This window comes from Protomyctophum parallelum (assembly GCF_964188405.1).
Source record: "Protomyctophum parallelum genome assembly, chromosome: 11".
NCBI classification, from domain to species: Eukaryota; Metazoa; Chordata; class Actinopteri; order Myctophiformes; family Myctophidae; genus Protomyctophum; species Protomyctophum parallelum.
This window is the reverse complement of record NC_139707.1, coordinates 40,970,068-40,994,512: the sequence shown is the minus strand read 5'-3', so window position 1 is coordinate 40,994,512 and position 24,445 is coordinate 40,970,068. Positions and strand designations below refer to the sequence as shown.

The window sequence follows — 24,445 nt, the reverse complement described above, 5'->3', positions numbered from 1 at the left end:
CAATTGTTTATATTGTGTTTAGGATCCAAGATGGCCGCAGCACCAGGAGGAGGTGGGGCGGAGGTGAGCGGGTGGGGGCGACATATTATGCCCTTACTGGGCTGCGTTCACACATTCAAGACACCTGTCTTGTGTTTGTGTTTAATGGCCGCTCCGATGCATTTCCAATGGTATGGAAGCCCATATGGTTTGACCAAACATTTTGTTTGATGGGGGGGGAGGGGGGCAGAACACATCCGTCAAAGGGGGGGCAGAACACATCCATCTGCAGAGCACTGGATACACCCCTCGAGTACATCTGACTCGCCGAACGAACTCTGCAAGCTATACGTACGTATCATTAATGGCTAGTCTGATTCCTTGAAAGAAAAAAGAATGTAACATGTCTACATGTCCCTGTAGGGACATGAGTGGAAACTTGTTCCATGATGAATCCCTGGGCGGTATCTTCACACGCAACACGGCAAGCTATCAGAGTTAAATTAATCACTTTCCACCTGGCATCCCTATTTTGGGCATGTCATGGAAAGACATTCCAAAACAGCAACATCTACGAGTTCACAACGCATTTAGATCAGCTATTCTTTGCTATGGTTGATGTAAGGCTTGACTGGCTTTTCCTAGTGTGTTAGCAGTACAACATTGTCGTGAGCACAAAGCAAAGCAAAGCAAAGTTCTTTGTTTACCCAGGGAAGTGGACTAAGCTCGAGATGCTTGTTTACAGCCACACCCTGCTCATAGAACATTTCATGGTAGGGGGTTCAATGCCTTGCTCAAGGGCACTTCAGCGGTGGTCATTTTAACGTGCCGGTCCGGGGATTCGAACTGGCGACCTTTCCGGTATCAAGGCCGCTCCGCAAACCGTTCGGCCACCGCTGCGACAGTGTTTGGTTGCCACCGTGTCTCAACTCGTGTCTCTTTAGCGACGTTGTAATGTAGCCCTCTCGCTCTGCCGTTATGATACCATGGATCAAGAGGAGACTGAAGAGAGACTGGATTAAATATTAACAAAACCTGTCCCTGCCATAGACGACCCCCCCCCCCCCACACACACACACACACACACACACACACACATACACACACACACAAACACACACCGCCCTCCCACCCACCCCGCACAGACACACATCGCCCTCCCACCCACCCACCCACCCACCCCCCGTCCCGCTCCTAATGACAGGCCCACAATTAAAAATGTGCCGGACGGAACACTCGATCCCTGTCGAAGACTGTCTAGAACACACTTCTAAACGCTGACTTAAAATAAATCTTATACCAATCTATGGAGAACCTGTCGAGAGGAGTCTAAGGGTTCCTGGCACTTAGCTGAGTAGAGCGTTGGAAAAAAAAAAAGCAGAGGGGCCTTACATTATTTATACGTGCTAATGGTGCTGTGACTGGCTGTGTGTGTGTGTGTGTGTGTGTGTGTGTGTTTGTGCAAATGCATGCATGTGTGTGTGTGTGTGTGTGTGTGTGTGTGTGTGTGTGTGCGTGTGTATCAGCAACATAACAATCTGCTAAGACAGACACACAGCTGTAATCAAGGCCATGCATTTCCTCTCCCTCCGCCTGCCTCCGCTAACAGCGGGGTCAATTGGAGTCAGTTTTGTCGCGTTCGGAACCCTCGCACTAGATTATCTCCTTCTAATGGAGACAAAAGACAATGCTGCATAGATTCCCATTGCCGGAGGAGAAGATTAACTCCCACTGAGCCACTGTAGGTAAATATGTCGTGTAGCTGTGCAGTGCCGCACGCGGTTTCCTGTCCCTAAAGTCACTATACTGCAGAGCAGCGCGCCAGGCAGAATGTATTGTACGACTACCACCGATAAAGAACAATAGCTCATGTACTTAACCTAGTTTACGGCACAAAAGGAATCCATTTGTTGTTCTTTCTCACTACACAGCTTTTTAAACAGAGCATCACAGGGGGTGGACGGGGCGGCGTTTACTGTTGCACCACTAGATACACACATGTGCCTCTAATTTCCTATGGTAGTCCAGGAGTATCCTTCAACATCCTATTGTAAAGTTTACCACGGGAGAGGTCTGTGTATTAAAGTGCCCTGAGAGAAAAGCTAAATGATCTAAATGCAGGCAGCTGCTTTGCTGCTATAATGCCATACTGTAGATAGAGAGAGGCCCAGGCGAGGCTGGCCTATACGGACCAACAAGGCTGGCTGTAGGACATAATTACTATAGGATGTCTTTCATGTGCTTTAATGGGAACAATATGAAGACTAATGCTATGGTGTAGGGCACGGCCTTTTAAAACCAAACTGTTGTTCGGAACACAACAACATGTTTTCTGGTCACCACCACAGAGTCTTGTCAATATTGGTTATGTGTGTTTGATGTCATGGAACTGTATCCGTCGCATGTGCCTGATATGCTCTCATATGACATAATGTCGACGTGGCCGGCGAGGCGCTATGATACTTCACTCCGCGGGCAGATGGCAGATGATGTGGTCTCGTCGGTGTATATAGCATGAACATGGCTGGGAACCGTAACACCACCATGTTCCCATTTACTGTAGCTATACCTGGAGGGATATGCATGCACTGGCGGGTCCTCTTGAACCCTTTGGAGAGAACAGAACCTGTGAGCAGAGCACAGGTGCGACGGGGAATGTCGAGAGACACACTTTGAGCACATGGAATGCAAGACAAAATGGCTCGATAACGCACTCGATTTGAAAAGCAAATACGCCAACAAACTGTGTCTGATCGTCATTTGATGGCATGCTGACACGCAAAACTCTATTAAGCTGTCTTCAAATATGCAAAAATGATATGATTTTACAATGATTACATATTCACTTTCCCAGCTGGCTGGCTCCGAGCGTCTCCATTTGTCATCGACTATTGTGTCCAATTATATGATTAGCTTTGAACACTCCAGCACTTCGAGAGCTCTCGTGTGTTCCAGCCGCGGCGAGTGATTCACAAACAAAGTCATTACAACATGTATTCACACATATCAAATAACAAAACAGATGGCCACTGCGCTTTGCTGCCTGATTTGTTTTCCACGCGAGCGATAGGGGGGAGAGAAAAAAAAAGTATTTTCCCCTTGCTTTGTTTAATGCTGACTGTTTTTTATTCCCAAAGAAGAGCAGCTGGCTGTCGCGCTGTTAGATCAGCTCCTATGAAAGACAATCTTGTTTTCATTAATTTCTCTACAACAAAGGCACTTGTTGTGAAGATTTAGAATTACAGCGGGTAAAGCTTCGGGATAATTCATCACAGGGACTTGACAGGAGACTTAATTGTTTTAAATGCCAGTTGCTGCATGGAGCGTGGTTGGTTTTCTCTTTGATGTCTAACAGGTGGGACAGATAGACGACCCTCTGATGTTTCATTTGACCCCTGACCTCTTCCTTATAAATCCCGTTGTAGTCCAGCGGCCAATAAACCCATCATTGTCTGATGCACTGCAGTACCCAGAATTCCACATGTCGTGGTGGTGATTCCTCCATCCATTATTGTGCCGTACATCAGTGGCTCTCAACCTTGTTCATGTCATGAACCCCCAAATTAAAAGTCTTTGGCCACAGACCCCCATCTGAAATATCTTTTTGCCAGGCGTACCCTTAGCCTGCAAGATTTGTGTTCTTTTTCATATTTTTAAAATATTTTAAAAAAAATCTAATTTTTCCAGATCCTATAATAAAGTTACCTAATAGATGGATGGTGGACGTCAAAATGTAGGCTCACGAGGTGCACCATTGCTTAGTGGTTCCCATTTCGGCATACAGACCAGATTTGACTGAGGGGACTGCCATTCATTTTCTCTAATTAATTACACCTAGCTACATGTTTAAGCATTTATTTCATATTTCCATGTCGATTTCAGCTCTGACATTTATTTGAGACATGCAGTATGCGAGTATGCCTGTACTATTAACTAATTTCAGTTTTTCTCCTGCACGATGGCAGCCCCTCAGTCAAATCTGGTCACTATTGGTCCGACAACGACAACCTACCTCAAACCCTAACCTAACCATAACCGCAAGCACGGAGCAGCGCATGTTCGCCAACCTTAACGCATGTCCGCCAACCTTAATCCGGTCGCCAACCTCAACGCATGCAGGTTCCCAAACCAAGGACCACCAAATTGACACTAATTAGCCTGCTGACCCCCATTTGAAAATATATGCCCCCATAAGAGACGATTTTTGCGGTTCTAGCAGTCCCCTATTTAATGGTAATTCTATCACTGGGACCCCCAATGTATTGCCTTGGTAAATCAATGTTAATTTAACTGTGAGAGTGTAGGCTACACTACCAGAGTTACAGACCCAAGGGTCCATTTGGTTCCAAACTATCATTTAGCTGGGGACCCCCTGGAACCCCCGGGGGTCCCCGGACCCCACTTTGGGAACCTCTGGCTTAGACCCTCCAAAAAACGCGATTCTGCAATAATGCACACAATCAGGCAAATGGCTCAGTTTATGCGGGGGGCATTTTTTCCCAAAAAAGGGCGCATATATTTCCTGTCCTGGTATTGAAATAAAATGAAACCTAACATACTGGGTGATAACAAGGGAATATATTGGTTGTATTTAACACCGAAATGTAGTGTAGCAATGTGCTACCTATAGGTGCTACCATAGACAGCCCATTCATCCAAACAGAAAAGTCCTATTTGATTGTATTAAACAACTTCAAACTCACCAAAATTGCAGCTGTACGAAAAGCTTGAATTATCCTCCTTCTATCTGCAAAGTGTTTGTTTCATAAACATCCACCGTAGCCATGTTATGAGCTACTTCCTGTCAATAAATTCCTTGCAGATGATTATTTTCTAAGTAGGCCTATCAGAGACTGAATGCGCTCGTTATCAGTAAAGAAACCTCCTGCTGATGCTGCACTATGTGCAAATTCAAAACAGGTGGTACACATGGTCCGTTGAGTGATATTCAACGAGCGCTTCCAAACTCCAAATCCAAATCACATGCAAGGAATTTCTTGACAGGAAGCTCATACCATGTCTACCGTGGATTTTTATGAAACAAAAACTTTACACATTGAAAGAGGATAATTCAAGCTTTCCCTACAGCTGCTATGTTGGTGATTTTGACGTTGTTTAATATAATTAGATAGGACTCTTCTGTTTGGATGAATGGGCTGTCTATGGGAAGTAGCACCTAGGTAGCACCTTGCTGGCAAGATGGCTGCGGTCTGAATAAAGACAAGCATAGGGGGAGCTGTGGGGGAAATTATGTTAGTTCCAGGAAGTGTGGTACCAGGAACATCTAAAAGTACAGGAAGTGAGGCAGCTGGGGATTCCATTTTAGGTATCAAAGAGTGTTTGGTGGTGGTTTGCAAGAGACTCTTTGTAGGCCAATACTAAACAAGAATCAGAAATGGATAAACCACAGAGTAGGCTATATAGTGGTGCCAGAAACTTTTGAGATCTGGTAGAAGAGTGGTTTGGTCAAGGAACATTTCTGAGGGTTTAACTCTGAATCCATGCAGAGGGAATCTGTTGTGGCCTCCTGCCCTGGCTTAAAGGTTGGGTGAGTAATATTCTTATTTCCCTTTTTGAGCAATGCATTGCCTTTTATTTTACGACTTTATGGATTACTTTTGGGATTTCTTTTTGGATACTTGACTCATTTGGAGCCATTTAAAGGAACTTTGCGTTTGTATTTTGAAATATTATCAATTCAAAGTCAGATAAAGATATTGCAATTTAGTTTAAAAAGCAACAGTGTTGTTGTGTGGGTTTTCTTTTTGGTCTGCAGTACAGAATTACTGACGCAGGTACAGGACCGTTATTTATTTTAGCACTTTAATATAACTCAGACATACCATTTTTGGCTCTGATTGTTGGCTCTGATTGTTATAACGGCAATAATCGCAGTGCATATTTTCACAACCTTCCACATACTTCGCAACTTTTTGCATATTTTGCAACTTTTAGAATATTTCGTAACTACCCACAATTTCACCACATAAAATCACATAAAAACTCTCCCACAACCCACAAAATCAAGGATTTTAGCCCACATAATCTTTTTTTCTGGATGGTCTAATTGCTCTGATCCACATTAAACTTATACTGTTCAGGGGTCTGCTATGAGAATAGCACAATATTTGTCTTTGTCTCACTCCAACTTCAAGGGGGGGATGTGTAAATACATAAATTCCCAAGTAAAATTAAAATATAAAACAATGTACTTTCCACCTCGACTTGCTATGCATAACTGTCCTTTCTGCCATTGCAATGAAGCTTCCATTCTGTAAGTAAAGGATTTTAATCTTACTATGATTCTGGATCCGATAAAGATATACAGTAGGACATTATGGTGGCATTCTAAGTACAGTACAAGTAATTTCTGGTAAGCACTGGAAAGAGCTATAAAATCCTCAGTGTTTGAAGTTACATTAACACTACTGTACTGAGGAGTTTACTGTGTTTTAGCATACTACAGTACATTCTGTATTTGGTCCTATTTGTAAAGTGTGCATCCTCTGAGTCCATACCATAACAGTTCAGCTGCCTTGCTGTATATCATTGCTTTGGACAGAAATGCCATCTTTTTTTAATGTTTTTTCTTTCATAAATCAATGTCCTATTTTATACCTTGTCTAGACAGTGTTACAAAGAGTTGCAGTGCGATGCATTATAAATCTGTAGTTCTGCTGTTTCCCGTCTTACTGAAAAATCGAGGAAAATGTCCACCGATAAGGACATACCCAAAATAGTGGTTGAAAGTGGTTAAGACGGTTTGTGGGTTTTATAAATATTTAACCAATGAAAAGTATTAACAAGAGATACTGACTAAATAACTACATTGGATCCATTGAAACAGCTTCCCCCCCCCCATTTCCTGAAAGTTACCATTTGAGATATACAAAAGGTCTCTGCCCAACGGCAACGATATACTGTATTTTGTCCCATTTGTAAAGATGTGCATCCTCCGAGGCCATACCATAACAGTTCAGAGAGCAGCTATGCCGCGTACGGCTTCCACCACAGAGAACCATGACCCTGTAATCGCATGAGACAATGCCTAGTCACTCTGGGACACTGACTCACTGTCTAAGCCAGTTAGAACAGAGTAGATGTGACACACACTCACACACTCACTCAACCCCCTTCATTATAGCAATAGGCAGCAACAGTACACAGCGTTGCCGTGTATTGGCGCATTGTGCTCTGTAGCCCGCGTGATGTTTATATGCAGGACACTTGTGCCAGACTATTACAGTCAAACATGATTTTGTACTCTTCGTTTGAATAGCCGCTGTCTGTCTGGGTGCTTAGAAGGGACAGGACCGTTGCAAACTGACTGCTTCTACGTCCACCAGCTGCTTCAACCTGAGATTTGAGTACAAGCCAAACATGGTACTTACTGTAACAATATAATGTTGGAGATTTTATTTGATGTACGTGCTCCAACTTGGAAAATGTCATTGTATCTCACCTGATATGGAGTTAATGGTCTTTGCGTAAACGGCTGTATTACTGAAAATGAGATAGGCACCATAAGGAAAGAAAGTGACACCTACTCTTACTCAATGATTGATAGGGCAATGTGAAAACAAATTACGCTACCTTTTTAAAGGGCAGTGGGTAATTAAAGTCCTTGGTTGACAAATAACACTTTTAGCACCCAGATCCTCTTAATTTCAGAGACATTAATAAATTATGAAATTTCTGTCAAGATATATTTTTTCCTCTAAAATTTTATTGATTGATAGGACCTTTAAATCTATCTGTGCTTCTGCTGATATCTTCTCGGGATATTAGTGCACATCATTTCGCAGCATATCGGTAATGTTGGCATTTGCTTCGTAAAAACAAATCATCTTGTTATGTGATATAATGCTATTTACATAAGAAGATAGAGATCATGATTATTTTATGGATAGTTTTTCATGAGGAGTCATTGTAGGCTACAACAGCTTAAAAGTATAAAAGTAACGACAGTTATTGAAACAAGTACTGCATGGCATCATGCAACGAACAAAACTTGACATTTTTCACTCCAGAATGATCACAAGTACATGTCAGATCAGAAACTTCCATTAGTCCAGGAAGACAAGCCTGAGATTTGTGTTTTCTGTGACATGCTGCCATCAACTGGCCATGGCAGGAACAGCAGTTGTCAAGAAGGTTGTAGCAGTAGCCATTATTTCCTGTGAATGCACTAATTTTGGTGGGACTTGTTACCAGGATGTTCTGACTCAAGCTTAATTCATACTCCGTAGCACGACTGTCGCTGGCTGACAAGACATGTTATTATTAGTATTAGTAGTAGCTTGAAAACCAGTTATTTTCAGCAAGTGACACATGACATAATGTTGGAGTATTTAAATCAAGCTTCAGAGTTCCACAACAGTCCTGCCCTTGACACCAAGGCAGCCTCTATTTGTGTACTCTAGAACGCAGCTAATTGCATTTAGCTGGTGTCTGAAATCCAAATGAGTCACTGTTTAAAGACGTAGAATGGAAACCAGCAGATCTGGGTTCCCAGTAGACTGGGGGTTGATAACCGCTGCTCTCTGTGAATTGATACCAAATATACATAAACATACAACAGAGCAAACATAGCTTAACTTGCCATTTATATGCAGCACACAGACACACACACACACACACACACACACACACACACACACACACACACACACACACACACACACACTGTGAGTTGTTATAATTACACAATACAAATGTACGACGTGTACAGTAGTGTGCAGATGCAGTATCAGGAAGTAAGCCTGAACACATGCACAGACACAACAAGAGCCAGTGACCTTAAAGACATGGTGTTACGACAAGACTCGTAACACCTTTCTAGTTCATTCACCGTGATAGAAGGTTGGGTTCTATATTCTTTATACCAGTGGTTCTCAAAGTGGGGTTCGGGGACCCCCAGGGGTCCTTGAGGCAGTTCCAGGGGGTCCCCCAGCTAAAGGATAGCTTGGAACAAAATGGGCCCTTATGGGGTCTGTAACTCTGAGTGTACATTTGTACACTCTCAGAGTAACATTTTTAGATTTTACAATATAAATTGACTCCAGAAAAAGAAATGCCATTAAATGGGGGTCCGTAGACTAATGCATGTCAAACTGGGGGTCCTTGCGGGTTGAGAATCTCTGCTAGAGCCGTAAAAGTCTTCTCATATGGGGGTCCCTGGCATGTATTTTCAAATGGGGGGGTCCTTGGGCTAATTAGTATCAATTTGGGGGTCCTTGACATGAAAAGGTTTGGGAACCACTGATTCATACAATCACTATAGGAACCACTACCACGCTGAAGGCTACGTACAGTTGGGGTACATTCAAAATGATCAAACCTTCTGTTAGCCTTCATTACGCTCAGGCTATATACACCTGAAGAGATGCCGACGCCTTGTCTGCCAGTGCAGAGATAGGGCTGAAATTATAGCTGCTGCAACTCTCATGGGTGAGTCAATCAGCTAAGAACGCAGATGTTGGCGCTACAAACAACAATGCTCCCATACTGTGAGTGTGAATTTGCATCTCGGAAAATTAATTACAGTTTTTGATCCAGTTGATAATGAGCACATGTGTACAGTAGAGTTACACTATATGCCAGACACATTGCTCAGTACAGCGCGTGTGTAGTAGTCAGGGGGGCAGTCAGACAGATATTTTGTGAAGCCACTAAGGAAATCGGGATTTCCTGAAAGTTCATATAATGGCCTGTTGTGGCGCTGTCATTGGGCCCAAAAAAACCCCATAGCCCCATAGAAGTCCATGTATTTGGGCCCAACTTCACCTAGACTGTATTACCTTAATAAACCTGGTCATGAATACTTTCTGCTTCCAGTCACTAGTTTAAAGTCTCATTTCTAATGTCATAATATTCTTTTTGGAAAATGATGGTCCCATTTATTAAAAGAATGACCATAAAGTCGTGTATGTTCTGAGGGGCGTGGCTACCGTTACAGTCTATGATCGGGATTCCCCACCCACTCGAGTCAAAATAAAAACCAACTAAGAATTTTGGGCGACATGGACTAGGGCTACGCTTGCATGCGGGCCCTTTGTCTAAGACAAATTTCTTCCTCGGGAGACTAATATAGTATATCTCTATCTCTATCTCTCTAAGAAGAAGGGGGGGAAGTCCCGCCTCGTTGTCTGGGCCAGCCAATGGGCCAGCTGGGCCCAAACGGATCTAGAAAGATGGCGATTTACAATACAAGGACTGACAGGCTTCATTTTACGTTCATGTTAGACCTTTGTCCATACGGTATTTCTTTTACAGTCTATGGTAGTTGTACCCGAGACGTCAGATGACTCGCATCACCGCGCCGGGGCAAGTTACTCAGTGATCGTATGCTGCCCGTGCGCGCGCGTCTGCTCTTCCTCCGGACACTGCGCAGGTAGTTTCTGTACAGGATCACACTGATCACCCTGTCCTGGAACTGCTTGGAGACAATGTAGTACAGGATGACATCCAGGGCCGTGCTCAGGTTCATCAGGAACGTGGTGAAGGCCGCCCACGTGCTGTAGTAGTCGACCCCGGCGTCGTCGTCGCCTCGCTCCAGCAGAAGGACCAAAAGACACACGTGGAAGGGCACGAAGCACACCAAGACCTGAACGACGAGCGTGACGACGATCCGGACGGACTTCCGCTTCACGTTGGGCTTGAGCTTAGAGGCGCGTCCGTGGAACAGTTCGTCCACTATGACGACGTAGCAGACGACCATGATGGCCACGGGGACCAGGAAGAAGAACACGAGCCGCGCCAAGTGGACGACGACGCTGTTGTCCCGGCGCATGTGGACGACGTCGCGCATCTTGACGCAGGTGGTGAAGTTGTCGGCGCGGTCGGGGTCGTCGGAGGGGAAGAGCAGGGGCGCGGTGCTGCCGAGCGCCATGAGCCACGCCCCCGCGCACCCCACCAGCGCCTTGGGGACGTTCCTCAGCTCCTTGCCGCGCTTCGGCTGCACGATGGCCGCGTGGCGGTCGGCGCTGACCAGGGCGAACAGCCACAGGGCCATGCAGGGGTAGAAGACGGTGAGGGCCGCGTTGACCCGGCAGAAGAGGTCCCCGAACGGCCAGCGGTCCCGGTGGTAGTAGAGCATCCTGAAGGGGAGGAGGGCGACGTAGGCCAGGTCCACCGCGGCCACGTTAATCATGTACACCGTGACCGAGTTCCTCTTCTTGGTGGTGAGCGCGAACACCCACAGCGCCGCGAGGTTGACCACGACTCCCACGGTGAAGATGAAGCCGTAGAAGACCAGGCCCGCCATGCGGTGCTCGCTGGGCACACCACCACCGTGCAGCTCCGACCGGGCTGCACTGGCGCCCGCGGCGGGCTCCTCCACGGACATGTTGGAGATGTTCAAATCCACGTTCATGCTGCGACGTCCACATGAAGCGGAGAGAAAAAGAGTATTTGTTAAATGAATCGCTGTAGACCAGATCAATATTAGAATCTTTGTAAATGCCTAAATGGATGTTTTTTTTTTTCCTCTTTCTTCAAATAAAGTTTCCAGAACATTAGCTGTGTCTAGTTTGTCAACCTGTGATTATTATTTTATATCAAAATAATATTTTTGTCTGTAACACTGAGAGGCTATAAAGGGATAATGTGACTAGTTTGACCTCGTGTCACCTCACACACAGACACACACGCACACACACACACGTGCACACACACGTACACACACAAGCAGAAGCTCGCTGAGAATATGTTGTTTTGCAACTCACCGATCAGCGAGTTCAGCTTGCATAGGTGAAATAGGCTACCTCTCTCCTTCACTCTCTCCATCGCTCTCTCTCCCTACAGTATCTCAATCTCCCTCTCTTCCTGTCTCCCTCCTCCCCTCTCCCTCCCCGTGTGTCTCTCTCTCTCTCTCTCTCTCTCTCTCTCTCTCTCTCTCTCTCTCACCCTCTTTCTATCTTTCTCTCTCTCGCTGATCAAGCTCAGCTGGTCTGACGTCACACACACAACAGAAAAGCCAGTGATATTATAGTCCAGTGATTCTAAATTGTGTCTGGGGACCCCCAGGCCTCCTTGAGAAGGTTCAAGGTGGTCCTCAGAAAAGTTAGGAACATTTCACTGTTATTTCACCTCCTAATTGTTAGACTAATGAGAAAATATATAAGAATTATGTTATGTACAAACACACTCTCATGCAGAGATGAGGTTAAAATGGTCAGGGGTATTTCTGGAGGTGTACTGTCGATAAATGACTGTTTGCGGAACCCTCTGCTTGGTAATAGTCATTTGAATACTTACTTTTGTTCAGCATGTGCAGCTGCAGTGTGAAAAGCGGAAACCCTGTGCGTCTATTTCTGTCTGACGGTTTTACCCCCAGCTGAAGAATGTCCATATCATCAGTCACGGCGCGTTAAACATTATTGGAATCTGTGTCTACCGTGAATCAGAACAGAATGAGTAAGATGGGAACTGTAAAACAATAAAGAAAAAGTGAAAATTAGCAGCATTGATCATCTTTTGGCTGTCATGGAAATCACGCTTCGTGACTTCTTTAATAAGTGGTTTGATGCCTCCACTTTTGCTTTGAGAAAGGATGTTGTGTGGAAGACAAGTCAATTTGATACAAATGTCATGCAAAAAATTTATACAGATTTCGTTCTGTATGCATGTTTTAGGTAGTTATACATGTAGAGGAATGTATATGTCTAAAAACAATACAGAAACAATGGAAAAACAATTTTTTGTTATTTTTTAAACAACTGGTTCAAAATCAAGGAAAGAACCAGATGTTCTCTACACACAATGATCCCAATCTCAGTGTGACAAAGGGATACAATGTTGTGTGCTGAAATATTGCTTTTTTTTAGCAATCAAAGAGATCAGATGGCAGCATTACTTACACAACTAAATAACCACACTTACCACAAAGCTTTTGTTTTATTTTATTTTGTATCCTCTCCTAGTGATCAGCGAGCCCATCACCAATAGGTTTAAGAAGTGGCATGGGGCCGGCGGCCGTCTCTCTCTGCTTTGTTGAGAGAGCAGGGGGGAAGTGAAAGCTTTGTTTTAGGGGATTTCGATTGATGGAAGAGGTGGTGAGATGGAGAACGAGAGCGAAGCCTCCCACAGTACTTCCTGTACAGTGTGAGACGACTCGTGGCAATTCTGTAGTTTCACCGGTGTGATACTGTATTGCGTACGTGCACCTATACAGTATCTGCAAAGTAGAACGCACAAAAAAGTGCTACAGCTTTTTCCGCATTCTGCAATTACACCCCCTTAAAGAAAATGATGTGCCATTAGAAGTGGGAGTGTGTTTGGCAGGCAGAGAGATGGCAGATTTAGGGCGAGTTATTGATTGGAAAAGTGGGGTCTGTCACAGCACATTAGTTCTCAGGGGAGTAATCCACAGCAGGTTGCTGTGAGAAGCATCTGCTGCCGGAGAGAAGTAATTAAAAACAGGATGTTGAGGCAGTTGCCATATAAACAGGAAATAAGACGGTGGTAATAGACACTTCACGCTGATGCTGTGCGATGGTTTTTACACCGCGTCGACTTAATGGATGCAAAGCGCATACCTCAGGTGAAACACTCAAGGTCACACCGGACCTGGATTGAATACAGATTGAAGTGCTTGTGCGTCTGTTTTTGTTTGTGTGTGTGTGTGTGTGTGTGTGTCCACGCACAAACTTCCACATGATTGTATGTGCATGCATGATGCGTGTGGGTTCATGGAAAGCACGTACGTGTTGTGGGTACATATATACAGTAGTACAATCACACTTAGTGTGTGTGTGTGTGTGTGTGTGTGTGTGTGTGTGTGTGTGTGTGTGCAATTAAACAGCTACGAATTACAGTCATAACATTAAGGCACAAAGGCCAAACTGAATTCAGCATAAGTTTATGGTTGCTCTGTTATAACTAATCTTGTCAGTTCTTGTAAAACTCTAGAAGCGTGTATTCTGCAGTGCACACACATTTACCAGACCTTTTTTGACATTTCTCCTACTGTGTCATATGCGACTCCCCACAGTCCATTTCGTCTCCACAAAGGTTACATCTATTTGTCACCTATAGCTATTATGCTTTGATGTCTGTCTGTCTGTCTGTCTTCTGTCTGTCTGTCTGTCTGTCTGTCTGTCTGTCTGTCTGTCTGTCTGTCTGTCTGTCTGTCTGTCTGTCTGTCTGTCTGTCTGTCTGTGTCTGTCTGTCTGTCTGTATGTCTGTCTGTAGACTGACTGTCTGTGTGTCTGTATGTCTGTGTCTGTCTGTCTGTCTGTCTGTCTGTCTGTCTGTCTGTCTGTCTGTCTGTCTGTCTGTAGACTGACTGTGTGTCTACAGACTGTCTGTCTTCTGTCTGTCTGCGTGTCTGTCTGTCTGTCTGTCTGCATGTCTGTGAACAGCTATTCTCCGGCACCATTGGGGTGAAAAGGTGCTCGCACACTCCCAGTAGGCCAAGGAAGAACCTCTGCCCCAATTATTCAAATCGGCCTCATGTTGGCGCTACATGACAGGCCAATTCGTGTTTTGGCATATAACTCTTGAACCGTTACAAGTCATACAATCAAAATGTCTTTGGATGATTCATTGGATCATGGCGCAACTTCCCACATAGGCCACGCTGATTTCTGCTTGACAGCAAGATTTCATTTCACATTTTCAACACACTTTTTGCTACTACTATACAATTCTGTCCAAACATCACATAAATCGGCAGGCTACATATTATCTCTACAGTCATGTGATCAAATGTATCAGTCAGATTTAAGCAGGTTCCATTCCAATTGTTCCATCAGGGACAACAGCGGTGGCCGAACGGTTTGTGGAGCGGTCTTGATACCGGAATGTCGCTATAGTTCGTATCCCCGGAACCGGCACGTTAAAATGACCACCGCTGAAGTGCCCTTGAGCAAGGCATTGAACCCCTACCATGAAATGTTCTATGAGCAGGGCCTGGCTGTAAACACGTTCTTGAGCTTAGTCCAGTTACCCTGGGTAAACATAGTAACTTTGCTTTGCTTTTGCTTTGACTATGACTGCCTTCCAAACTTTGCGTGCCCTAGGTGGGCAACCTGGCCAGGCGGGGTATGTGCAGTCTTGAGGAGCGCTACTTTTCTAGTTGACTTTTCCAATGCATTGTGTTGGAGGAGCACAATGCATTGCAGTGTCAATGGGTAGACGGCATCTGTCTCACTGCCTCTGTAAAACATGGGGTATTATTGGCACCGCTCTTGCAGGGAAGCTGTGTATTTAATCTAATTCTCATTCCTGAGAAATAATTATCTATCTGCTCGTCCTCTCGATGTGTCTTAAAAATCTCAGTGCCAGATGGCACTTTGTGTTTATCGCAATATGTTGTTATGACAACAGTCTGTGTGATGTTTTCGTGTCTTTGATACCCATCATGCAGTTGCTTCCCCTCCATAATGAATCTCTGGTCTTTATTAATCAAATCATGTCTCGTACACAATATATATATGGACTTTTTTCCCCTTATGGGTCTGGCACGATGCCTGTCATAATGACTGTGCGGTCTGCAGTATAAATGAATGTATTTCCCCCCTTATTGGTCTCGGGCAGTGTCATATAATGAGTGACTTCCTATATTGCCTCTTACTGTATTTCCCATGCATTCTATCTAATCTGTGCAATTTCACAGTTCATCTGCCAGAGAAAATGATTATGTACAACTTTATTGGTGAAGGCATGATTTAATTATTTCGTTATGTTTTTCTTTATTGTATGCATGTACAGTATACCGGAGTTAGCATATGAATTGAATTCCTGGGAGGCGTCCAGGTGACTTTTTGTACTAATTCAGTTCTTAGTCTTTCAGTACATCACTGTCCTCTGGTGGCTGAAACACATCACTGCAGGATATAATATAATTAGACCTCTAGGCAGCGAGACAGTTCTGATACAGTTTGATTCAATTAGACCACATTCCACACTATCCACAGAAAGTAGGTCTAACGTAATGGTTCCAAAGTTCCAAATAAAGAGAATATACATACTGTATATATATTTTTTTACTTGAGGGGACATTTTATTGGATGAAAGTTTTCCCATGTGTGTTCAACTATCTTCAGATAAGAGCAAGACTGTTTAACCAAACCGTATACTTCCATCACCATTTGTTTGTAGCTCTAGTTGTATTCCAGAGCCAAAAGCCTAATTAATACAATGTGGCATTGTTAGCTTGACAGTATATATATATATATATATATATATATATATAAACTACTGTAACAGTACTGTAACATCGTATATTTACAGCATTCAGACCTCTTCTATATAGATCAACTTTTAAGCAAGGTTTGCACAGTGTGTGGGTGGGTGCTTGTTTTTTCAGGAACTATAGTTCCAGCCCCTCAGCTGCGCCTCGTACAGGGAGAGTGGTGTGTTTTTCGGTGTGTTTGACGTATCCTTTTCCACGAGAAGAAAAAAACACATTCCTGTGTAAAAGCTGACTTGGGTGCCAGTCTGTCTGTCACCGTGCCAAAGTGTTGAATATAGCTGTTAGGGAGATCTAATAATCGTCAAGTTATCCAAAGTGGTTAAGAGCATGATCCGTTTATATAAGGTCCTCTATTTCTCAGCTATCAAGAACACCGTTCTTGCGTTGATTATGGTGGCCTCCCAGAGATGAAGTCCCCTCTGGTCCATGTGTGACGCATGCTCAGGAAAGTCCACTCTTCCCCTAACCTCCTCTGTTAACAAAATTTCCGTGTGAACCGGTCTGGAGCGGATGACATAACTACGTCATGTTGTAGTATTGTTTTGTAGTCATCGGGGCAGGAACAATCAATCGGAACGTCCTTTTCCCCTCAAACCAGAAGAATAAAAATAAAAGCTCTCGTAGCCTGCAGCTTTTATTGAGAAAATTCAGGTTTGAGGGGAAAAGGAAGTTCCGGGAAGATTGATGACTACAAGACAATACTACAACATGACGTATAGCGATATCATCCGCTCCCGACCGGATCATAAACCCCAAAAGGAACGCTGCCCATGCGGCTACTCTTCCCCTGTTCATTGTTTGGACTTTGTGGAGCTGTTGAGGCACATTCTGTTGCCGTCGACGGCGTCCCTGGAGCTGCAGCCGTCCGCCGAGGTCCTCGCGGCGCTGGAGAAGGACACGCTCACGGGCCTCCTCAGCAGCTTCAGCACCTTCTTCTTGTAGCCCTTGCAGGCGAAGAAGTAGATGAAGGGATCCAGGCAGGAGTTGAGGTTCATCAGGCACACCGTGATGTGCAGGGACACCTGGAAGGCGGTGAGCTCCGCGCAGCCGGGCTCGGACACCAGCTTGCGGACCATGTACTGCAGGAGGTTTATGTGGTACGGGCTGTAGCAGAGCACGAACACCACGGAGACGCAGCAGATCACTCCGATGGCCTTGCGGCTGCGCCCGGACTTCTCGGTGAGGCGGTTCTTCCTGGCGCTGCGCCGGAGCTTGACGCACAGGGTGGAGTAGCACACCAGGATGGTGACCAGCGGGATCAGGTAGCCCAGGAAGACGGCGCCGATCAGCATGTAGGCGATGTTGGGCACTCTCTCGAAGTTGGGGTACTCCATGCAGCTGATGTAGCCGCCGTGCTCCTTGTTGGTCAAGGGCATGCCGACGAGGGGCAAGGTCTGCGCCAGGACCAGCAGCCACACGCCCGCGCAGATGTAGCGCACGTGGCTGACGTTGCGGAAGCGGGCGAAGCGCAGCGGCAGCACCACGGCGATGAAGCGGTCGACGCTGAGGCACGTCATGAAGTTGACGCCGGCGTAGGTGTTGATGTAGAAGATGATCCCCGATATCTTGCAGAGGGGGTCGCTCAGGGGCCAGTGGAAGCCCCGGGCGTAGTAGATGAGCCTCAGGGGGAGGGAGAGGGTGAAGAGGATGTCCGAGACGACCAGGTTGAGGGAGTACAGGGTGGTGGAGTTTATCTTCTTCAGGTTGGGACGGATGACGTGCAGCGCGAGGCCGTTTCCCAGCAGGCCCACCACGAACACGATGGCATAGAAGAGGGGGATGAGGACCTGGGCGTATTTCCTGTGGGCGTACAGAGTGTGACACTCTGTCGTCTTGTTGGCGGCAGAGTAATTGGTGCTGAGGGTAGGGGTAAAGCTCGCTGGCGCCATAGACGTGCTCGTCTCCATTTCTGGTGTCGGCGGGGATGCAGTAACTGTGGAAAAGAAAAGAGAGGAAAAAAAGTGTTCATGTTACTTCAGTAGATGTTCTTGCAGGTCATTATTGGCATATAGAGTGGTGGGCCGTTAGGACCCAGATAGCTGGCAATAGGTGACAATTCATGTACACCAGTGGTTCTCAAAGTGTGGTCCGGGGACCCATAGGGGTTCTCGAGGGAGTTCCAGGAGGTCGCCAGCTAAATGATAGTTAGGAACCTACCAAATGGACCCTTAGGCCTATGGGGTCTGTTACTCAGAGAGGGTACAAATGGAACAAATTTGGTTCCATTTGTACACTCAGAGTTAAATTAACATTGATTTTACACTTTGGGGTCCCAGAGAAAGAAATGCCATTAAGTGGTGGGTCCGCAGGCAGCCTAATGCATGTCAAACTGGGCTGGGCAGGTCCTTGAAATGCAAATGGTTGAGAATCACTGCTATAGCCATAAACATCTTCTCTTATGGGGGGTCCTTGGCATATATTTTCTAATGGCAGGCTAATAAGTGTCAATTTGGGGGTCCCTGACATGAAAAAGTTTGAGAACAACTGATGTACACAAATGAGTGTCACTGGACACAATCTATGCTACTACTGCAGAAGGCTTGGATGTCTTGCAAGTGAAAACTGCAGCATGGTGTATACGTATAGTGCCATCTTGTGGCGAAATAGTGAGCTCCACATAATGGCGATTAGTTCATCCACAATGCTGCTGCCAGACTCCTCTACTGTAGACGGTCTGCTAGTCTAGCCGCCTTAAACTGCCTCCCATTATGTGTTACAATAATGTTTTAAGGCCTTGCATGGCAGAGCTCCCAAACCCCATGTCAGATTGGTCTTTTAGTCGTCCCTCCAAGGCTCCTACTAAGCGTTGGATCACAGGGGATGGATCTTTGTATGATGATTCTGCCCCTTTGGTTAAGAATATGAAAAAGATGACTATGATTTACAAGTTGTAGGCCTAAATCACGGTTACCTTTTCTTTTCTTTCCTTTTTTTCATATTCTTAACCTGTACTTTGGTGAGGGGTGCTACAATAAGTAAAAAACAAACAATAAGTAAAACATGTATTGTTTCATATATTACTGTTCAGCACTTTGAAAACGTTTTTTGAATACTGCTATGTAAATACATGTATCGTTGTTGGGTATTATAACATACCCTTGTTTTGGAATACCCCATTAAATTACCAGTCAAGCCCTGCAACAACAGTAAGATGTCAGTAAGATGCACCTGCATCAGAATAATATCTGACTGACTTCCTTAGTCTTCTCATCAGTTCATCAACAGTTAACATATCTAATTTCTCGGGTCTCGTTGGTGTGCTGTTTCATGATGAACATACAGATTGGGAAATAAATCAAATTTCCCAACCAGACTTAAACTTGTTTTAACCCTATCGGACATGATAACAGGAAATCAGTTATGATGTGAGCACTAGTGTGGAGCGGTTAGGAGAGATGACCACACACAATTTCCCAGCCCTGTCAGTGACCTAACCTATTTGACTTATGTCCGCATACACAGGACATAACTGTTCATCCATGGCCTTGTTTGTAGCTAAAAGTGCCACGACGGAAGTCTGTGAACAATTCCAGGGCTTTGCTGTGATTGTGAATACAGCTGCAACTCTCTCTCTCACACCCCAGAAAACGGAGTGTTGAGAGACGGCGCTGAATATGAGGAAGTCGGCTTCCCTGGGGTGCTCTATGATAGAACCGCCGTCAGTAGGAAAGTTATATTGTCTTGGCCTAAGTCATGACCCACCTCAGACATAGCAATCTGCTGGAGCACAAATATGCTTCCTGACTCATTAACACCATTGAAGGACTCATTGGGGCATATCCCTAAAACAATATTTTTTTTTACAAAGAAAAACTATTTTAGTATACCATGCCAAGACACAAGACACATTATGGATTTAGTTTTATGGAGAAAGGCTCCTTTTGAAACAGGAAATGAGAACCTTGGAACTGATTTGTATCCAACTGTGGTAATGTGTTGACTTTTATATACATTTTTAAAACCAGTTATGAAAATGACCTCTTTGTCAATATCTCTACAACAAATTAACAAACCTGTAAAAGTGTCATCATGTTGACAAAAAAAAACATGTTGATAAACCATTATGATTAAAAAAGGATTGACTGGATTTGTTTGAATTATTGGTTCATTTTGGAACTGACTTCTTCAAAGCACTGAAGATGGTCATAGACGGTCACATGGACGTATCTTAAGCAAATATTTCCATTAAAAAAAATCACTTTAGTTGTCCTTAGAAGAATTGTCTTGCTTACATTATGTTCAATATGAACTAAAGTAAAATCATGTGCAGAAAGATTAAAGTTTGTACAACCAGCCAAACATTGTTATGCAACAACTTACTACTTTTGTGGACTATATCATCATCACTTAGCTGTCATACGTGTCATAATTATGATTCCTGCAGGATTTCTCCTGGACCATATATTTTATATTTCATCTTTACACATCATTTTCCCAGCCTATATTGTCATCTGTGCCAACAGTCAAATATCAATTAAAGGCATCCTTATGAGAGGGAACTTACCAGATGCAAGCAGTGTAATGATCTTCAATGTAACTTTAGTAGTATCGGTCCGCTTGGCATGACATTTTAACTATGAGGGTTACTTTTGATTCGGTACCTGGGCTAATGGCAATGACCACGTTGGCATTGCTGAGGGTAGTGTGACAGACACGCACTTCTCCGGCCCGCCTATAACCATAGCAACATTTCCTGTTGTAGTGTTGTTCTTTTTCTCTCTCTCTCTCTCTCTCTCTCTCTCTCTCTCTCTCTCTCTCTCTCTGTCTCTGTCTCTCTGTCCCTCTTTTTTCGCCTCCTCTCTCTACTTATGAAAGTTTCTCCAGGGCTGTTACATTGTCTTATGGCTTACATTTATTCAGAAAATGAATTGAATTATTCTTATTGTGCAGTAGGCAGTGGTGGAAAGTAACAAAGTAAATGTAATTGAGTACTGTACTTAATCCGGGAAAGCATCCATTATTTTATACTTATACTTATACCACAAATCTTTACTATTGGGGTAAAAAGAATATTTTGAGATGGGGGTCCGTGGCCAAATACATTACAGTAAACAGTTTTGAGCACCACTGATATAGCAACATAAGACATTTTTAGAATCGGCTGAAAATTGAGTACCGTATCTGTACTTCACTTGTGTATTAGTATTTTTGGATACTCGGATACAATGCGTGTTGTGCCATGTGCCACGTGGGAGGAAGTGGCTCAGTTGCACATGCGTATCCATCCAGTCTTTCTCTTAACATCATAACATGTCATATTGTGGTTTTTCTGACTGTACACCAGGTGTGTTTATAGGGATGGATCTCTATCTGGGCCCTTCTGATTGAAACCATAGTTTTATTTCAGTGAAGCATGGACGTTTGCTTTGCCTTAACCTATGATGAGACTGACACTGCAAACGAGGAAGTTCCCCTTTGCCCCAGTACCTGCTGCACCTAAAGCAAAACAACACTTGTTTTGGTGGTTTTGAAATTGCACACAAGAAAGGAAATGCACATAAGGAGTTTATTTGTTCATCATTCATGTACTGTTTTGATTTGTATCATGGGACCCCGATTGCCTGTGTTACCCATTACATTATTAATGCAAGTTATGTTATAAAATTAGGCTACATTTAAATGATGGATGACAGTATGAAATACAGGACAGATACAGATGGGGTAGAGAGATGTATCTAATCTTCAAGAGTAAAACAAAATGCATGGTGTATGAGATGAGATATTAACAGGTATGAATATAAATGTAGTCGAAGAGTACAGTGAATAATCTATCCCCAGTAGTATGGTTAAATACTGTGTACAATATGCAAGTATGCAATGTACAATAATACAAAGATGTACCACTTGAAGACATCTCAATTTCATTTTTCAACAAATGCAAATTGTACTCGGCATGCATACTGTACTAACTGTACGTAAGAGGAACAGACTTTATCATGACAGATTGAAAAAGGCAACAGCAACAGTTACTGCTTAAGGTGTGCCTTGAAATCTCCCAGCGTCTTGTTAAGATGACCAAACATTTTTTAAATGTGTCTTTCTTTTGATTGGCATCAACCCAATGTAGGATGAGAAACTGTTGTACAACAGTTGCTCGATGAAGCAGCATGATTGGCTGATGGCTGTGAGTTGAATAAACTAGTATATATAACCCTTGTTTTCCATTGCAGAGAGAGAACATGCCATGGCCTGTGTGGTTTTCACACCTTTGCATCTGCCCTGCATGCCCCATAGTAAATGTGCACATAAACAAGATACACCACACATCTCAGTTGTTTTCTATCATCAGGATTCTTTCCTTCATTTGTTGAATTGAATCATTGAGTGAATAGACTACTATTAGGTCACAAATAGTTTTAGTAATCACCAGAGGCATTTTAGAAAACTCTACAAGCTCACAGCGCATGGCAATGCGATGAGTTGTGAGCTTGTAGATCTACTATTTTCACATTTTTTTTAATCATAATTAATAATATATATTTCACACGCTTGGCGAAGGAGCTGGATTGGGGGGTAGGCTAGCCGCAATTTGCAACACTAGATTTATTTTAAATAATGGGATGAATCACGTGCTACGTCCGGCCGGGGAAACTCTCCCCTGTCAGGTGAAAAGAAGCAGCTTGGAGCCTTGGACTCCTCATGCATAGAAGGAAGCATGAGGTCAGTCCGCTGCCCCCCCCCCCCAGGTTGGCAGAGGAAGTGTAGCGCCCAGGATTACATTATTGCCCAGGCGGTGGCGTAACCGTCTGGGCACCCGACTGGTAATCCAGTCGCAGTGTGCCGCGGGTTTGACTCCCGAGCCCGACACGGCCTTTACTGCATGTCTTCCCCCATCTCTCTCCCGCAAAAAAAATAAAAGAAAAGAAATTGTGGGATAAATCATTTAGAAAAAAATAATAATAATGGGATGAATCTAGAGTTACAAATACACTATTGACAGCCCATTGATCCAAATCGAATTTCCTTTCTGCTTGTAGTAAACAACGTTAAACTCACCAACATTGCAGCTGTAGGGCAAGCTTGAATTATCCTCTTTCAATCTGCAAGGAGTTCGTTTCATAAAAATCCAACATGTTATGAGCTACTTTCTGTCAGAAAAGTCTGTGCAGGTGATTATCTTTCTAAGTGTTGGAGTTTGGAAGCGCTCGTCGAAGTCACTGAACGGCCCTGAGTACCGCTGCAGCAAGCTTTCCCTATACAGCGGCAATGTTGGGGAGTTTAACGTTTAATACAAGCAGGTCAGAAATTTGATTTGGATCAATGGGCTGTCAATGGAGGGTATTGCAACTCTAGATTCATCCCATTATTAAAAAAATCTAGTGTTGCAAATCAGCTTCACAGAGAGGCCAACATTTGCAACATCTCTCCTCTGTAATTAGCAGGCAACAGTGCAACACTATCTCTCTCTCTCTCTCTCTCTCTCTCTCTCTCAACAGCGCCACTTTTGCCCCTACTGGTACTCTAAACATAGTCACATAGGTTAGGACGGACATTGTTGTTCCTTGGAGTGGTTGCACCACTCAAAAAGTATAGCATATGTAGCACTGAGGCTAGTGCATAAAAGGGGTGACCAGGTTTGAGGCCTCATGTTTGGCCAGAAGCCTGATTTGAGTGTTTGTCGGGGACCTGGAGGCAGCCTATAGTACTTGGTAAGAAAACCTCAAACCAATGTTGATGCTTTGATAATTAAATTCCTTCACCCTATTTTAATGAATGACATTTTATATTCCAATTACGGACTTTGGCAGGTGTGATGTTTTGTAAGGGGTTGATTTGATTGGTTTATTTGCTGTGTGTGTGTTTAGTTTGGAGGACCCAGTATAGGCCCTGAAGCCTTCACCCTATATCACCTGCCCTTGTATTGGGCTCAGTCCCACATTTAGGATCATGATTTACCAGCTATAATAACCCCTCTTTCCCTTCTGTATTTTAACTTGAATATACTTTTCTACGTGTGTTGAATGAACTTGACACTTTTGTTACATCAGCCTCTGGTTCTGTTCATTTTGAACCTGTACCACTTTGGGGAACCTTACCTTGGTCAGTTACATTGTTCAACATTTACAGTATAGGGTTAATGTGTTTGTAGGATCCCTCACTCCTATTTGTGAGGGTGACTGCTACGGTAGCTGCTACTAGTGTAGCAATGTACCGGTATTTTTTGACAAAGAATCAAATGTTCTATGGTCATGATTCACCAGGAGCCTGGATGGCTTAAAATGTGAATATTTTCAGAAATCTCTATGGGGAAAAACGAATGGGCTTTCT

General features: G+C 44.0%; 2 protein-coding genes across 2 annotated transcripts; both read right to left on the bottom strand.

The window, feature by feature from the left end:
• Positions 1-10,255: 10,255 nt before the first annotated feature.
• gpr18 (G protein-coupled receptor 18) lies at positions 10,256-11,353 on the bottom strand (the record flags this gene model as incomplete). The annotated part of the gene is made up of 1 exon (XM_083776803.1): positions 10,256-11,353. One exon carries the CDS (start codon positions 11,351-11,353, stop codon positions 10,256-10,258), a length of 1,098 nt encoding a protein of 365 aa, XP_083632929.1.
• A 5,384-nt stretch (positions 11,354-16,737) lies between these two features.
• On the bottom strand, positions 16,738-20,804 carry gpr183a (G protein-coupled receptor 183a). The gene is made up of 2 exons (XM_083776461.1): positions 20,682-20,804; positions 16,738-18,110 (listed from the first exon to the last, which is right to left on the bottom strand). The coding sequence occupies exon 2, from the start codon at positions 18,082-18,084 to the stop codon at positions 16,969-16,971; it is 1,116 nt and encodes a 371-aa protein (XP_083632587.1). The 5' UTR covers positions 18,085-18,110; positions 20,682-20,804; the 3' UTR covers positions 16,738-16,968.
• Between the last annotated feature and the right edge of the window lie 3,641 nt (positions 20,805-24,445).

What these genes read in the sequence shown, in the direction of transcription:
- gpr183a (XM_083776461.1), bottom strand. Translation starts at nt 18,084, where the DNA reads ATGGAGACGAGCACGTCTATGGCGCCAGCGAGCTTTACCCCTACCCTC.